The following is an 18,508-nucleotide window of genomic DNA, read 5'->3' as shown; positions in this document are numbered from 1 at the left end:
ATAATTGGATAGATTCATCGGGACAAAAAAATTAAGAAATTACAGGATACTAGAAAAACCAATATTAAACCAAAGAGTTTAAAAAATGACATGGTAAACAGCGTCAAAACAGCACCATGTAATTAACACAAAGTTAGCGTAGGAAAGCTGTGGGTGAAATTGTTTTAAATAAATAAAAGTCTAATTTCAACATGTTGGAGTGGATTAAAGCAGCAAAGCGGTAAGCCTCAATCAATAACATTTGCAGAAGCTCAACTTTCTCGTTCCAACCAGTTTGATCAGAAATGGAAAAGATCCCAGAGAGAGAGAAACAGACCGAGAGAGAGGAGAGAGAAGGAGAGAGAGAGAGAAACAGCCTGAGAAAGAGGAGAGACAGAAGGGGAGAGAGAGAGAGAGAGACCGAGAAAGAGGAGACAGAGGAGAGAGAGAAACAGACCGAGAAAGAGGAGAGACAGAAGGAGAGAGAGAGAGACCGAGAAAGAGGAGAGACAGGAGAGAGAGAGAGAGAGAGACTGAGAAAGAGGAGACAGAAGGAGAGAGAGATAGAAACACAGAGAAAGAGGAGAGACAGGAGAGGAGAGCGAGAGAGCCGAGGAGGAGCGAGAGAGAGAGGCCGGAGAGGAGAGACAGAGAGGAGACCGAGAGAGAGACAGAGAGAGACAGAGAGAGACAGAGAGAGACCGAGAGAGAGACAGAGAGAGACCGAGAGAGAGACAGAGAGAGAGAGAGAGACAGAGAGAGAGAGACCGAGAGAGAGAAGGAGAGAGAGAGACAGAGAGAGAGAGAGAGACCGAGAGAGAGAAGGAGAGAGAGAGACCGAGAGAGAGACAGACAGAAGGAGAGAGCGCGAGAGACAGAGACAGAGACAGACAGAGAGAGAGAGAGAGAGAGAGAGAGAGGGAGAGAGAGAGGACAGAGGTCTAACAATGATAGCACAAGATGTACCCAGAGTAGGAACCACACTGCCCACATAGGACAGGTCTAACAATAACAGCCCTCCTCCCACTCTACCTCCGGGGCAGTAGCAGGTAGCTGGAGTGGCTCAGGCCCTCGAAGACACATCCAGGCATGGAAACACAAGTCCACACTGGGCCCAAACTACCATTGGATGCTGCTCCTGCAGTTCTGAAGTCTTCACCACAGCATGGCCAGCCTCAGACCCAGCCCCTGCGTGGATATATACACAGCAGGCACCCATTGGAGCCCTATAGAGCCCATAGTTAATGTATGATCCCCACAGTGAGTGGATGGCAGAGGAGAGGCTTATAGACTAATGAGAGATGACATGTCACTATGTGACCCATAAGTGGCTGTGGGTTTGGAGGTAAAATCATGGGGTTTGACAGCACTTACTGTGCAAGGGCCACAGTGAAAGTGACAAGCTTGAAGAGTGACTTGGCATGAGAAAGGTCGAAAGTCGGAGCTGATGAAGTGCACTGCACTTAAAGGGAGTTTGCGTTTACAGTGTCAACTTAATAGAAGTCAACTTTTGCACACTAGTAAGCAGGGTTGTGTTGGAGACCACCTAAAGCGAGTCCAAGTCAAGACCGAGACCAGAGCAAACAGAGTCCGAGGCAAGACCGAGGCCAGAGCAATGCGAGTCCAACTCAAGACCATGATTATAATTTTGTCAGATCAGCACCATAATAAAAGCTCCAAATGAAGCGTAATTCTTTGTCAATATTTCAGAAAAACATATGGATTCTTCAGCCATTCAGAAAGGCATTCTGAGGGTAAATAGAGAGCCACTCTTCAAATGATCACAAACCACGGTCTGTAAATAGATAAAAATACCAAATTAAAACATTTCCCCCGGCCTCCCCTATGAGGGGAGCAAGGAAATTCCGAAGAGCGTGAGAAAGTTTGAGGAAATGTTTCAACAAAAGTAAAGGACAGTAATGTTTCAAGTAAAGTAGAAAGCCCAGGTTAATAGGTTATAATATACATATGTCTTGAAAGGACTGTGGATCTCTGGCCTGGAAAAGCTAATTGTATGCACTGACTGAACAGGAGCTGATCATTCTTTTTTTTACTCCACTGGGGCCTCATTTAGAAACCGTGCGTACCTACACTACCGTTCAACAGTTTGGGCTCACTTAGAAATGTCCTTGTTTTTGAAAGAAAATATCATTTTTTGTCCATTAAAATAACATAAAATTGATCAGAAATACAATGTAGACATTGTTAATGTTGTAAATGACTATTGTAGCTGGAAACGGCATATTTTTTTATGGAATATCTACATAGGCGTACAGAGGCCCATTATCAGTAACCATCACTCCTGTGTTCCAATGGCACATTGTGTTAGCTAATAATCCAAGTTGATCATTTTAAAAGGCTAATTGATCATTAGAAAACCCTTTTGCAATTATGTTAGCACAGCTGAAAACTGTTGTACTGATTAAAGAAGCAATAAAACTAGCCTTCTTTAGACCAGTTGAGTATCTGGAGGATCAGCATTTGTGGGTTCGATTACAGGCTCAAAATGGCCAGGCACGAAGCCATTTCTTCCGAAACTCGTCAGTCTATTCTTGTTCTGAGAAATGAAGGCTATTCCATGCGAAAAATTGCCAAGAAACTGAAGATCTCGTACAACACTGTGTACTACTCCCTTCACAGAACAACGCAAACTGTCTCTATCCAGAATAGAAAGAGGATGGCCTGAAACAAATGTCTTTGTTTCAGGCCATTTTGAGCCTATAATCGAACCCACAAATGCTGATGCTCAAGATACTCAACTAGTCTAAAGAAAGCTAGTTTTATTGCTTCTTTAATCAGTATAACAGTTTTCAGCTGTGCTAACATAATTGCAAAAGGGTTTTCTAATGATCAATTAGCCTTTTAAAATGATAAACTTGGATTAGCTAACACAACGTGCCATTGGAATACAGGAGTGATGGTTGCTGATAATGGGCCTCTGTACGCCTATGTAGATATTCCATAAAAAAATATGCCGTTTCCAGGTACAATAGTTATTTACAACATTAACAATGTCTATACTGTATTTCTGATCAATTTGATGTTATTTTAATCAACATAAATTTATTTTAAAAACAAGGACATTTCTAAGTGATCCCAAACTTTTGAACGGTAGTGTACAAAATATGCATGTTCTAGTTTTCACGCAAAAGTTGGCATTTATAAAAACTGAACTTGACGTGAGAATGTGCTGATCCTCCTGCCAACTTTAGACCATGCGTATGCACAGTTTATAGTGGTTGAAGTGCTGCATTTCAAGAAGACTGACCAAGTGAATCCAGGTGAAAGCTATGATTCCTTGTTGATGTCACTTGTTAAATCCACTTCAATCAGTGTAGATGAAGGGAAGAAGACAGGTTAAAGAAGGCCTGGAGACAATTGAGACATGGATTGTGTGTGCGCTATTCAGAGGGTGAATGGGCAAGACAAACGATTTCAGTGCCTTTGAACGGGGTATGGTAGTAGGTGCCAGGCGCACCGGTTTGTGTGTGTCAAGAACGGCAATGCTGCTGGGTTTTTCACGCTCAACAGTTTCCCATGTATAACAAGAATGGTCCACCACCCAAAGGACATCCAGCCTACTTAACACAACTGTGGGAAGCATTGGAGTCAACATGGGCCAGCATCCCTGTGGAACGCTTTCAATACCTTGCAGAGTCCATGCCCTGACGAATTGAGGCTGTTCTGAGGGCAAAAGGGGGTGCAACTAAATTTGAGTAAGGTGTACACTAACTATTTATTTTATCTTTGGATACTAAAATAATTAGAAATAGGCATCTATTTTCTATTATTTATTTCATTTCAATGATCATTGCGAGACCGAGTAAAGGATCTGACACCAAGACAAGACTGAGACATTCAATATGTGGTCTTGAGTTCTACAACACTGCTAATAAGTACATACCACACGCTTGGTGAGCTGAGCAATGATCCTATCTTTACTTCTCAGCTCCTCTCTCAGCTCCTGCACCTCCTTCAACAGCTCCTCCACCTGTAATACACAGAGAAGACACATCTTAGTACAGCAACACAGATTTATTTGACCCCTACTGGCCTTAAACTCACATCTCCACCCGTCCGCCGCAGGGCTGCCAAGATCTGAGCCAGAATGCAATTTGTGAATTCTCCAGAGGACGGCAGGGAACACAAAGTCTAGCCCCAAAATACACAGCGGGGGGGTGGTCCATCGACCAATCACAGGTCAGAGTCACAAACCTGGCTGTGATGTTGGGATGTCTCATTGCAGGAGGGAGAGATAGACGGAGCCCGTGAATGAGAGAGGGGAGAGAGAGAAATAGAGGCGAGAAGAGAGAGCGGGGAAAGATAGGGGAGAGAGTGAGAGAGAGAGAGGTTAGACAGATGACAGAGCGAGGGAGGAGAGACAGAAAGATTGTGAAAGAGGGGGGAGAGAGAGCGAGAGGAGGAGGGGAGAGGGAGAGAGAGGGGGGACAGAGAAGGGGTGAGAGAGCAAGAGGGGGAGAGAAAAAGAGAGAGCAAGAGCATGTTTGGAAAGCCAGAGGATGAAATACGGAGGGAGATGCACAGACAGAGATGACAGAGCAAGAGGGGAGAGACAGAAAGATTGTGAGAGAGGGAGAGATGAGGAGAGAGGGAGATGAGGAGAGAGATGAGGAGAGAGAGGGGCGAATGAGAGAAAGAAGGCGGAGAGAGAGAGAGCGCGGGAGACTGCGAGAGAGCGAGAGAAAGCGAGACAGCGAGGGAGAGAGCGAGGGAGCGTGAGAGAGAGCAAAAGAGCGAGGGAGCGCGAGAGAGCGAGGGAGTGCACGAGAGAGCAAGAGAGTGCACGAGAGAGCGAGAGAGTGCACGAGAGAGCGAGAGAGTGCACGAGAGAGCGATAGAGTGCACGAGAGAGCGAGAGAGTGCACGAGAGAGCGAGAGAGTGCACGAGGGAGTGCACGAGAGAGCGAGGGAGTGCACGAGAAAGAACATGTTCGGAAAGCCTGAGGATGAAAGACAGAGGGAGATGCACAGACAGATGACGGAGCGAGAGGGAAGAGACAGAAAGATTGTGAGAGAGGGAGAGATGAGGAGAGAGAGAGAGAGAGGGAGAGATGAGCAGAGACAGGGGCGAGAGGGAGATGAGAAGAGGGAGAGAGGGGCGAGAGAGAGAAAGAGAGAGAAAGAAGGCAGAGAGAGAGAAGGAGAAGAGAGAGCGAGAGGGGAGCGCGAGGGGAGCGCGAGGGGAGCGCGAGGGGGGAGCGAGAGGGAGCGAGAGGGAGCGAGAGGGAGCGAGAGGGAGCGAGAGGGAGCGAGAGGGAGCGAGAGGGAGCGCGGGAGCGCGCGCGAGAGTGTGAGGGAGCACGCGAGAGAGCGAGGGAGCGCACGAGAGAGCGCGGAGAGTGAGGAGAGCGAGGGAGCGCGGAGAGCGAGGGAGTGCGGAGAGTGAGGGAGCGCAAGAGAAAGAACATGTTTGGAAAGCCTGAGGATGAAAGACAGAGGGAGATGCACAGACAGAGATGATGGAGCGAGAGGGAAGAGACAGAAAGATTGTGAGAGAGGGAGAGATGAGGAGAGTGAGAGAGAGAGAGAGAGAGAGAGAGAGATGAGGAGAGAGAGGGGCGAGAGGGAGAAAGAGAGAGAGAGAGAAGGGGAAGAGAGAGCAAGACGGGAGAGCAAGGGCGCGCACGAGGGAGCGCAAGAGAGAGCGAGTGAGAGAGTGAGAGGGGGGTGAGAGAAGGGGGAGAGAACGAGAGGGGGAGAGAAAGAGAGAGCATGTTTGGAAAGCCAGAGGATGAAAGGCGGAGGGAGATGCACAACACACCTGTCAGGAGGGGAGAGATAATAAGCTGGGTCCGGGTCAAGACAGCACATCAAAGGCTCAACGCCACAGTGGGGCCCTGGCCATGCAACTTTAATGTGCCTCAGCCAAAGACGGAGCGGAAGCCCCAGGCCCAGACATTCTGATGTGCTCCCAGGCCAGCCGGGCTTCCTTTGGCTGCTACCCACTGCCCACTCCCCTCCTTGGTCCCTACACTCCCTACACTCCAGCCCAGCCAGACAAACACACAGTCCCTACGTGACCAACAGATTAGTGCATACATGGCTATATACTGAATGTATAAATGTATTATAAATGCATGCTGGCTCCTGCTCAAACACCGTGTGGTGTGAGTGCATGTTAGGCAATCCAGTCATAGGGAGCCTCTGGTTTGGAGCCTTCTCCATCCATGTCAATAAACCGAGCTGAGCTGCTGTCGTACAGAAGGGTTCTGCTGGCTCCCAGGGAGGGGGATGAGAGCTGTGGGTTGGGCTCCCCCATGTTGTTAGGGTCTTTGTGGTTCAGGTTAATCTCGCTCGCCCTGGTTGGTGTCATGCAGCAGCACCTCTTCCCCCCCGCTCTTACCAACTCTCTCTCGCACATCTCGCTCTCTTTCGTTCTCGGCTTAGCTTTCCCTCGCCCAGACAGACAGACATGCTATGGTAAGCTGGTTGAGACAGAGAGGCAGGGGCATTGTGACATCAAGAGGAGAAGGAACAGAACAGACTCCTCCTTGTTTGAGTCATTTAAAAAGGAAGATTCAAGGTAAAGAGAAGCAATGTGCCCAGAACATGCAGGCAATAGCAAACGCTCACAATAGACACACACAATGGATTCCAGGTTCAAAAAGGTAATATACCCAAACAAGCAGCCACACACAAAAACAGACCTAGCGCTGACACAGTGACAAAGATAGCCAGAGAATGGAGAATGTACTATTTCCCACAGCGTACACAAACAGGGTATGTACACAAACAATAAACAAACCAAACCACTAAGGCCATGTGTACACAAACAGAAGATGGTACTGGTAACATCAGGATAAACAGCCTTGGACAAATAACTACAACATGGACCAAATCCACTGTCTACATGGGGTTTGTTTGACAGTACACTTTCTACTGTAATCCAGTGTGTGTGTGTGTGTGTGTGTGTGTGTGTGTGTGTGTGTGTGTGTGTGTGTGTGTGTGTGTGTGTGTGTGTGTGTGTGTGTGTGTGTTTAACCTGTTGGGGCTAGGGGGCAGTATTTGCACGGCTGGATAAAAAAATGTACCCGATTTAATCTGGTTACTAATCCTACCCAGTAACTAGAATATGCATATACTTATTATATATGGATAGAAAACACCCTAAATTTTCTAAAACTGTTTGAATGGTGTCTGTGAGTATAACAGAACTCATTTGGCAGGCAAAACCCTGAGACATTTTCTGACAGGAAGTGGATACCTGATGTGTTGTATTACCTTTAAACCTATGCCATTGAAAAACACAGGGGCTGAGGAATATTTTGGCACTTCCTATTGCTTCCACTAGATGTCACCAGCCTTTACAAAGTGTTTTGAGTCTTCTGGAGGGAGATCTGACCGAACAAGAGCCATGGAACGATGATGGCCCATTAGACACCTGGCGCGCGAGTTCATGTTGGGTACCCTCGTTCCAATACGTTATAAAAGAGAATGCATTCGTCCACCTTGAATATTATTCATGTTCCGGTTAAAAAAGGCCCTAATGATTTATGCTATACAACGTTTGACATGTTTGAACGAACGTAAATATATTTTTTCCCCTCGTTCATGAAGTGAAGTCCGGCGGGCTTAGATCATGTGCTAACAAGACAGAGATTTTTGGACATAAATGATGAGCTTTTTTGAACAAAACTACATTCGTTATGGACCTGTGATACCTGGAAGTGACATCTGATGAAGAGAATCAAAGGTAATGGATTATTTACATAGTATTTTCGATTTTAGATCTCCCCAACATGACGGCTAGTCTGTATCGCAACGCGTATTTTTCTGGGCGCAGTGCTCAGATTATTGCAAAGTGTGATTTCCCAGTAAGGTTATTTTTAAATCTGGCAAGTTGATTGCATTCAAGAGATGTAAATCTATAATTCTTTAAATGACAATATAATATTTTACCAATGTTTTCTAATTTTAATTATTTAATTTGTGGTGCTGACTTGACTGCCGGTTATTGGAGGGAAACGATTTCCTCAACATCAATGCCATAGTAAAACGCTGTTTTTGGATATAAATATGAACTTGATAGAACTAAAAATGCATGCATTGTCTAACATAATGTCCTAGGAGTGTCATCTGATGGAGATTGTAAAAGGTTAGTGCATCATTTTAGCTGGTTTTATGGTTTTGGTGACCCTGTCTTTGAATTGACAAAACATTACACACAACTCTTGTAAATGTACTGTCCTAACATACTCTAAATTTATGCTTTCGCCGTAAAACCTTTTTGAAATCGTAAAACGTGGTTAGATTAAGGAGATGTTTATCTTTCAAAGGGTGTAAAATAGTTGTATGTTTGAAAAATTTAGAATTTTGACATTTATTTGGATTCAAATTTGCCGCTCTTGAAATGCACCTGCTGTTGATGGAGTGCACCACGGTAGCCCATAGAGGTTAAACAGTGGGTCTTACCTGTCGAGCTTGAATGGGGTCCTCTCTGGATTCTGGGCTCAATGTATCCAGAGTGTTGTCCATCTCACTACCACCCTCCACCTAGACAACACCAACAAAAACATACAGGATTCAGTCGTGTTAGGCTTGTTACTTGCTGACACACTCATGTTCCAGAGGGAGAGGAGAGAGGGTCTGCCATGACTAACATGTAAATGTAATATTTATTTCGCCAACTGACGTTTACCTTTGAGTTTTTTTTGTGGCTATAAAGAGTGATTGTTTGGCTGGGGCTTATAACAGAAGGCTGGCTCGTCAATAGCAGGGACTGTATCCCAGCATTATAATAGCTGTGCTCGTATCTTTGTGACTCTTGCACACACTCAACTGAATAAACTCTCCAAACTCCTACCACCTCCAATCCACCCCCTGGGTTGGTCCTAACTATGGCAGGAGTGGTTTTAGCATGTCTTGCTAACAAAAGCACGTAGAGTGCTCACACACTGCTCAGTAAGCCACTGAGAGTCAAAAGTTTGAAGGCATTAAGTGCACTTTATGTAGACCCAGTGACATGGGCTGTCTTTACAGAACACCCTCTGTTTGATAGAGCCTTGGAGAGAAGAGAACAGGAGAGTGATATCAATTGATTACTAAAAAGGTAAGTCTGTTCCTGCCACAACCATGGCTTTTAAAAACCAAAATGATAACTTCTCTTAACCAGGTGAAAAAAATATATTCCTGCTTGACTGGCAGCAGTAAACAGGTATGTTCACAGGACTCTTGTTTTCTATTTCTAAGAAGAAACCAAGGTTCCGCTGTAAGCTCTGCCGTAAGATATTTTCCATGGGAAAGAAATTCAATGTGTTAAAGGGAAAATGCTTAATCTTGTAACAAGATTAGAGCGTTGGGCAGGTAACCGAAAGGTTGCTGGATCAAATCCCTGAGGTGACAAGGTAAAATTCTGTCATTCTGCCCCTGAGCAAGGCAGTTAACCCACTGTTCCCCGGTGCGAAGGCATGGATGTCGATTAAGGCAGCCCCCCGCACATCTCTGATTCATTCATAAATTCAGAGTTTTGTCAGATTGTCCGTTCGTAAATTCAGAGCGTTTCGCTCTCGGAGCATTCAGAACGCACACTGGACGCTCTGGCCAAGGAGGAGTAGGGTTGATCCGAGCGTTCTGACCACACAACGGCAGTCAAGCACCCAAGGTAACTGGCTAACATTGGCTAGCTTGCTAGCTACTTCCAGACACAAATGAGAGAACACCTCACTCTGACCATTTTACTCTCCCTAGCAGAGCTGGTTAGGCTGTTTTCATGTTATCCAGGGCGTCGGTGACTAGCTGTGCTGCTGGCAACAATTGAATCATGCTTTTTTGCCAACCTTTATTCAACGGGTGTTGAGTGTTCGTAAATTCATCAGTTATTCTGCGCTCTGGCACACTCAGACACGAGTGCTCTGAAATCGGAGTAGATAGCCAGAGGGAATTTATGAACGCACCCTAGGTTATCGTTCATCTTTGTGCTAACATTGAGATTGTGCCATTTCCATGGCAACGTTTCATCTAACAGAGAGAAAAGGAATATCTTGTGCATTAGCAATGGGATGGGCTGCAGCCGCTACACATTCACAGAGCTCTTTTAGTGTCAATCAGGCTTTTAATAAAGATATTCTGACACACAAGATGTCGCACTATCCACATTTCAACAAGCACCAAAGAGTTACTATATGTCTGATCATAGAGTGATGGAGTGTTTTGTGAGACACTTCCTATGGAGCTGTGGAGAGGAGGATGATACTGTATAGCAATACGAGAGGGATCAGTGTAGAAAAGTCAGAAAAGGGGCTGTCTCCAGCTCTGTCTGAACCCGTTATTTCCCTCCAACACCTCATCCTCTCAAATCCCAGTCGTCTCAGTGCATAAGTAGGAGGGAGTCTGAAAGCTGCTCTTCAATTTGGCCGTCATTGTAGGCCGTCATTGTAAATAAGAATTTGTTCTTAACTGACTTGCCTAGTTAAATAAAATCAAAATACACACTGCCCGGAGCCCACCAATGGAGCTCAGCTCCCTCAGAGGGTGTATCTAAGATGGGCTGACTCCCCCTCCACTTAGTACTTGTGTTACACAGAAAACACAAACCGTTGGCAGCAGATCCACAAGGTCTGCCATGAGAGGTGACTGTATAGTTCCCTTAAGGAAAAGCACCATTAGTCAATCTGATTTCTCTGTGAGAGCTTCCCATGTCTGGAACACACTGCCATCAGACACACAACTGCACCACCTATCACACCTTCACAAAAAACATGAAGACATGGCTAAAGGCCAATCAGACTTGTGAACATAATCCCTAGCTGTGTATTGCCGCTTTCCATGTTGTCTGTAGCTTGTGAGGTGTGGAAACACTTTGTTGCTTTTTGTGCTATTTCTCTGTCTGCGTGCTGCTCGTCCTATGTTGCTCTCTCTGCGTGCTGCTCTTCCTATGATCCTCTGTCTGCGTGCTGCTCTGTGTGCTACGTCCTATGTTTCTGTTGCTTGTCGGACGTTTATCTGTCTGCGTACTACGTGTTGCTTGTCCTATGTTTCTCTGTCTGCATGCTACGTGTTGCTTGTCCTATGTTTCTCTGTCTGCGTGCTACGTGTTGCTTGTCCTATGTTTCTCTGTCTGCATGCTACATGTTGCTTGTCCTATATTTCTCTGTTTGCATGCTGCTTGTCCTATGTTTCTCTGTCTGCGTGCTACGTGTTGCTTGTCCTACGTTTCTCTGTCTGCATGCTATGTGTTGCTTGTCCTATATTTCTCTGTCTGCATGCTGCTTGTCAGTCTGGCTGCAAGTCAGTTAAGAACAAATATTATTTTCAATGACGGCTTAGGAACAGTGGGTTAACTGCCTTGTTCAGGGGCAGAACAACAGATTTGTACAGATTTGTCAGCTCGGGGATTCGAACTTGCAACCTTTCGGTTACTAGTCCAACGCTCTAACCACTAGGCTACGCTGCCGCCCCTATAATTCTCTGTCTGCATGCTGCTTGTCCTATGTTTCTCTGTCTGCGTGCTACGTGTTGCTTGTCCTATGTTTCTCTGTCTGTGTGCTACGTGTTGCTTGTCCTATGTTTCTCTGTCTGTGTGCTACGTGTTGCTTGTCCTATGTTTCTCTGTCTGTGTGCTACGTGTTGCTTGTCCTATGTTTCTCTGTCTGCGTGCTACGTGTTGCTTGTCCTATGTTTGTCTGTCTGCGTGCTACGTGTTGCTTGTCCTATGTTTGTCTGTCTGCGTGCTACGTGTTGCTTGTCCTATGTTTGTCTGTCTGCGTGCTACGTGTTGCTTGTACTATGTTGCTCTGTCTGCGTGCTACATGTTGCTTGTCCTATGTTGCTTTGGTTGCATGGTACGTGTTGCTTGTCCTATTTGTATCTGTCTGCGTGCTACGTGTTGCTTGTCCTATGTTTCTCTGTCTGCATGCTAAGTGTTGCTTGTGGTATGTCTCTCTGTCTGCATGCTACGTGTTGCTTGTCCTGTTTCTCTGTCTGCATGCTAAGTGTTGCTTGTGGTATGTTTCTCTGTCTGCATGCTACGTGTTGCTTGTCCTATGTTGTTCTGCATGTGCTCACTGCTCATTGTTTGTCTGTATTGTTACTGTAATAGTTTTTAATAACCTGCCCAGGGACTGCGGTTGAAAAATTAGTCGGCTGGCTAAAACAGGCACCTTTACTGAAACATTGATTCATGTGCACTATCCCTGTAAAAATACAAATAAACTCAACTCACCTCACCCTTAGCAGTGATTACAGCTGTGAGTCTTTCTAGTTAAGTCTCTAATGTCGTGTCTACACTTGACACTTACATGCGACTTCTGTAATCAGAATATGAAGATCGCATTGAAAAGACAGTTTGTGATCTAATTGCGTTCAGATCTAGCTGACCACTTCAGGTGTCACGGATGCATCGTGTGCAGATTTCTCCTCAGTCTGGACGTAATCAGGGTACCGAAAGCGCATACAGTGGACAACGTCATCAGCACTCCTCCAACAAGTCTCCAGAAAAAACGGGTGTTTTGGGAATGAGGCACCTTTCCATTTTAACGTTGGAGGAAATGCGTTCCTAGCGTGTGACGAATGTGCTTGCTGGACTCATAAATGCTAACCAGCTAGCAAATATTTAGTAAAAATGTTTATACTAACTGGTTTGCAATCCCTGTGTTGCGTGCTAGCTACAGAGGTTAGCTGGCTAGTTAGCTACAGTAATTAGCTACTGCCATCAGTTGCTGTTGTGCTATTATAATAGTTTGTCTATTCCACTGTTTGTAGAATGCATACTGGCATTTGAATATAGTGCGGGAATAAGGAATCCGGCCACAATAGACGCGGTCGGAATTCTATGATCAGATTACTAAAGCTGCATGAACTTTCAAGTCTAAACAAGGCCTGTGAGCTTTGCACACCTGGATTGTACAATATTTGCACATTCTTCTTCTTAAAATTCTTCAAGCTCTGTCAAGTTGGTTGTTTATCACTGTTTGACAGTCCTTTTCAAGTCTTGTCATAGATTTGCAAGCCGATTTAAGTCGAAAATGTAACTAGGCCACTTAGGAACATTCAATGTCGTCTTGGTAAGCAACTCCAGTGTATATTTGGCCTTGTGTTTCAGGTTATTGTCCTGCTGAAAGGTGAATCTGTCATCCAGTGTCTGTCAGAAAGCAGACTAAATCAGGTTTTCCTCTCAAATTTTGCCTGTGATTAGCTCTATTCCGTTTATTTTTATCCCAAAAAACACCCTAGTCCTTGCCAAAGACAAGCATACCCATACTATGATGCCGCCACCACCATGCTTGAAAATATGAAGAGTGGGACTCAGTGCTGTGTTGTGTTGGACTTACTGCAAACATAACGCTTTGTATTCAGGACATAAAGTTAATTTCTTTGCCACATTTTTTTGCAGTTTTACTTTAGTGCCTTATTGCAAACATGATGCATGTTTTGGAAAAAAATATATTTTCACACTGTCATTTAGGTTAGTACTGTGGAGTAACTACAATGTTGGTGATCCATCTTCAGTTTTCTCCAAAAACAGCCACAAAACTCGGTTTTAAAATCACCTTTGGCCTGGTGAAATCCCTAGCAGTTTCCTTCCTCTCCGGCATCTGAGAAAGGACACCTTTATCTTTGTAGTGACTGGATGTATTGATAGGCCATCCAAACTGTTATTAATAACTTCACCATGCTCAAAGGGATATTCATTCATTTGTAAAAAATTCTAAAAACATAATTCCACTTTGACATTACGTGGTATTGTGTTTAGGCCACTGACACAAAATCTCAATTAAAGTCAAGGGGTGTGAATACTTTCCGAAGGCACTAAACAGTATAAACAGTAAAACAGGAAACAAGCCGCGAGTAAACAAATAACAGCCTGGTGCAATCAGACACCTCACATCGCCACCACATTTATCTCCTATTCCTCACTGACAGAGACACGCATTATTAGCCTTTAGCATCATCATTCCCACAGCCTCAGTTGCTGGAGCGTTGGGGAATCGCCCGCTGTCATCATTGATTCTGTCAGATTGGCACACAGAGATATGAATTGTCTGTGGGAGGTGGATGGGGCTGTGCAAATCTATGATGCGAGTGATGACAACAGTGTCGACAATAGCCCTATGGGACTGCAGTGGGACAACAACAGAATCACTGTTGGGATGCAAAGAGATATTTGGAAGAGTGGCACCCTATTCCCTATATAGTGCACTACTTTTGACCAGGACCCAGAAGGCTTTGACCAGGACCCAGAAGGCTTTGACCAGGACCCAGAAGGCTTTGACCAGGACCCAGAAGGCTTTGACCAGGACCCATAAGTGCACTACATGGGGAATATGTTGCCATTTGGAACGCATATCATCCCTTGTGTCCAAGCTGGGAGAGAGTCAGGTTATAGATGGCTCTGTCTAAGGTGCTTTGTTGATCTAATAAAATAATATTTAGCATGGCTATATAGTCGGAGAAGCCGGGGATCATTTCGGGAGAATTAATTGTTTCCCAGAAGCAGTCAAAAGGTTGATTGTGTAATAAAAAAAAATCCAGCTCAGCAGTATGTCACTGCAGTGAGCCTACTGTTACAGACACAGCATAGAGAAAAGATCCCAAAATGTCACAGAAGATGATACTGGTGCCAATCACTCTCCTACTCTCTTGGGGTGGCAGGTAGCCTAGTGGTTAGAGCGTTGGGCCAGTAACCGAAAGGTAAAAATCTGTCGTTCAGGCAGTTAACCCACTGTTCCCCGGTAGGCCGTCATCGTAAATAAGAATTTGTTCTTAATTGACTTGCCTAGTTAAATAAAGGTTAAATAAAATAAAAAATACTAAACTCACCAGCTGAGATACTATGTCCCAGCTTAACCTAGCAGATATGCACAAACACAATGTCTGCGTAACAAAATGGCACCCTTTTTGACCCATATGCACCCGGTAGTGCATCAAGGGACTAGAGTGCCATTTGAGACACATGCAGTATGTGCCCCCCTGCATCCTCTGGGGACTTTGGGGAGGAGGGAGATAAATGGAAAATCAATAGGGACAGGGCGCACCAACAGTGACTATTGAGCATCATTCTTCAGACACACAGCAGAGAGAACTAAAGCCTCTCCTGCAGAAAGCAACACAGCCAATCTGACATTGTCTGTGCAGCCCACTGTTTTAAAGCATCTGTGACTGTGCAAATACACCTTAGACGTTGAGGGGAAAAGTCCTGAGGGTAAAATTGCAGGTCATCAACGGAGCCTGTTGAATGACAATACACAGCTAATAATAATTCCAGCCTGGATCGGACTCACCAAGATACAAAGGATCGTATGACTCTCAAATTAGAGCTCAGTATGAGTCGCATCCCTAGTATAGACATGAAAACACTAATAGTGGAAATCAGTGAGTGTTTTGAATCCCAACAATGCATGGAAATAGCGTGATTGTTGGATTGATTGCATTTAAGTGCATTGTCCACCGTGTGTGTGTGTGTGTGTGTGTGGCTCAGAGTATGAGTGTAGCTGAAGCGGTGTGTGTGTGTGTGTGTGTGGCCGACCTGCAGCAGTAGCTTCAGGTGTTCTAGCTGGGTCTTGACAGAGCAGCAGTCCTCTGCCATGTGTTTCAGTGTCAGCTCGTCCAGCTCCACAGCTTGGTGAAGACCTGCCAAGCCTGTGCCCTGGTACCCATCATACAGCTGGAACCCAACGTCACTACTGGAGAGGTAGGGACAGGGAGGCCGAAAGACCGAGAGAACACGAGAGAGAGGGGTAACAGAGGAGAGAGGAGACAGTCAGTCACTGCACGTGAGACGGGGATGAATCAGAGTCCCCACGGGAGGAAGCCTGTGACAGCCGAGTGGCAGGCAGGAGGACAAGACATGTTACCCGCTTACCAGGGCATGAGTGGCTGTCTCCCACATGTCAGCAGTGCACACATACATAATTCACATTGACCTAGGTCAATCTCTCCATTAGGGATGTTGGACTGGAGGAACAACGTAGGGCTCTCCCACCCTGTTCCTGGAGAGCTATCCTCCTGTAGGATTGAACTCCAACCCAGTTCCTGGAGAGCTACCCTGCTGTAGGTTTGAACTCCAACCCAGTTCCTGGAGAGCTACCCTCCTGTAGGTTTGAACTCCAACCCTGTTTCTGGAGAGCAACCCTCCTGTAGGTTTGAACTCCCACCCCGTTTCTGGAGAGCTACCCTCCTGTAGGTTTGAACTCCCACCCTGTTTCTGGAGAGCTACCCTCCTGTAGGTTTGAACTCCAACCCATTTCCTGGAGAGCTACCCTCCTGTAGGTTTGAACTCCTACCCAGTTCTTGGAGAGCCACCCTCCTGTAGGTTTGAACTCCTACCCAGTTCTTAGAGAGCCACCCTCCTGTAGGTTTGAAGTCCAACCCAGTTCCTGGAGAGCAACCCTCCTGTAGGTTTGAACTCCAAAACCATTTCCTGGAGAGCGACCCCCCTGTAGTTTTGAACTCCCACCCAGTTCCTGGAAAGCTACCATCCCACGCCAAAACACCGGTATTTATCATCTTATAGGTTGTTGTCCATCTTTTTTTGTTTTCAGCACCTTTACCTCAAAAACTAATTTTGTCTCATAATGCCAACTCATAATGCCATCCAGCAGCTCACCGGTTGTCATTGTGGAGGTGATCCTCTGCAGTCCAACAGAGCTGTCTTCTCCAGTGGGACAGATGGGACATCCCATCAGTATCTACAACAGGAGACAAGCAGACAAAGGCATGGAGTCACACACACACAAATGATTTGGCTAAATAAATTAATTCAACAGTTAAATGTTGGCGTAAGATATGATGCTAATATCCTCCGATATAACTGAACAAGACCTGCAGAAAATGTTAGTCAATTGAGTGCAAAAGACGGAAAAGCATGATCAATCAGAATAAAACACACATAATGCATTTTAGAAACCCAGGTACTAAGAGAGAAGTTTTTCTGTTTTGTTTTGAGTTTACTAGCAATTCAAAATATTTGGGTCTTTATTTTGGTTGACATACGACCTTTCTGCAAGAAACATCTTCCATGGCAAATTCAGCAAGTAGAGCTCTTGGAGGAGTTCAAGGAAAAACAAAAACACTCAAAGATATTGATTATGCTACATATTCCAAACTGTATCTGACGTGTGTGTCCTGTTCTGAAAACTTCAGCAGGAGTGTAGGGCTCTAAGAGGTATCTCAAAAACAAACATGTTCATAACAGAGCTATCCGTTATTTTCTGGGTGTCCACAGCTTCGATCCTATACTAGCAATAACTTGGGACATGGGCTGGAAAGCCTGTGAGGTGAGATGGAAGGCGTGTATGGTGAGACTTTGGAATAGACTGTTGGATATGCCAATTGCTAGAAATGGCAGCAAAGTTTTTCACTGGGATCTCTCTAATGGGGGTTGTCTGGGGATCTGACATGTCTGACCTTTTAAAACAGTAACTGTGAACATCTGTACAAAATTGAATGAAGGGAGACTAGATGCTATTAAAAAAACTGAAAAGAAATGGGTGGAGGAGATTATCGTAAACCCACATGTTTAACTTTTTGTTTGATTAAGGTGGACGATTTCAGGTGTGAGAGATATGTTATGTACAACCTACCTGAACGCAGGTGGTCACTGTATGCACAGGTAAGATCAGGGATATTGACCCTGTGTACTGAAACAGGTGGGAACTGTGGTGAAATGGAAGAGGAGAGACTTTGTAATTACTGTGACCTAGAAGAGGCAGATAGTAAAAATCAGTTTATCCTTTATTGCTTCTTACTACGATACTTACTACGATACACGCTTGTATTTATTCCGGAAAGCCCACCAGGTATTATGTGGCTGAGTGACGAGGGAAAAGTAAGGAAAAAGTAAAAATGGTTGTTCGTCAATTGTATGTTCCGGTTTGTAGAATTTTTTGATAAAACCTGGAATAAAATAAAAAAGACGACCTGTAATTAAATGTATTATTTCGTTCTAGACCAAAACGCACACATAGTGCCTTGCAAAAGTATTTAGACCCCTTGGATTTCTGCACATTTTATTGTGTTACAAAGTGGGAATAAAATTGATTGAAATATACAGAAAATCCTAGAGGGAAACCTGCTTTAGTCTGCTTTACACCAGACACTGAGAGAATAAGTCACCTTTCAGCAGGGAGTGCTGAGCGATTAACTGAAATGTCAGTAATTTTTCGTTTTTGAAACAACTAATTGACCAAAGTTGGTTCAATTATTTGAATTCCATTTGTTCGGGGAATTTTTCTATGAGCTCAAAGTGCACATTGCACTGCAGTTTCTCTAGAGATCAATCAGATCAAGCCCGAACTGTGCAATGTAGTAGGGAGTTGTAGCTTCCAACAGGCCCGAAAACATTTCTGGTCTGTGTTTATTTTACGCCTGCTACATACGATATTAGAGATAGAAGAATGTGTGATCAAGGGACAGAGAGCAGTTGCTTCTCAAGGTACCTCTATCTGAAAATGCATGATCTAAGAGATCAATAGTTGGTATTCAGCAGTCATACAAGTATGCCTTATTTACTTTGAAGAACTAATAAAATAGTGATTTTGTCAGACAGCATAGGTAGCAGCTCTATAGAGAT

General features: G+C 44.8%; 1 protein-coding gene across 3 annotated transcripts in view; it reads right to left on the bottom strand.

Annotated features, from left to right (window-relative positions):
• The window catches only part of LOC106578973 (serine-rich coiled-coil domain-containing protein 2), a 115,864-nt gene that overhangs the window by 34,187 nt on the left and 63,169 nt on the right, over window positions 1-18,508 (bottom strand). For all 3 annotated transcript variants that reach the window (XM_014158325.3, XM_014158324.3, XM_014158322.3), the window contains exons 5-8: window positions 16,544-16,625; window positions 15,464-15,620; window positions 8,413-8,493; window positions 3,884-3,970 (exon numbers count right to left, since the gene is read on the bottom strand). In XM_014158325.3, the coding sequence (XP_014013800.1) occupies window positions 3,884-3,970; window positions 8,413-8,493; window positions 15,464-15,620; window positions 16,544-16,625 (407 nt within the window). The remainder of the gene's footprint in view (window positions 1-3,883; window positions 3,971-8,412; window positions 8,494-15,463; window positions 15,621-16,543; window positions 16,626-18,508) is intronic.

Source organism: Salmo salar, chromosome 19 (genome assembly GCF_965601325.2).
Source record: "Salmo salar chromosome 19, fSalSal1, whole genome shotgun sequence".
NCBI lineage: Eukaryota > Metazoa > Chordata > Actinopteri > Salmoniformes > Salmonidae > Salmo > Salmo salar.
This window is presented reverse-complemented; position numbering and strand designations above follow the sequence as displayed.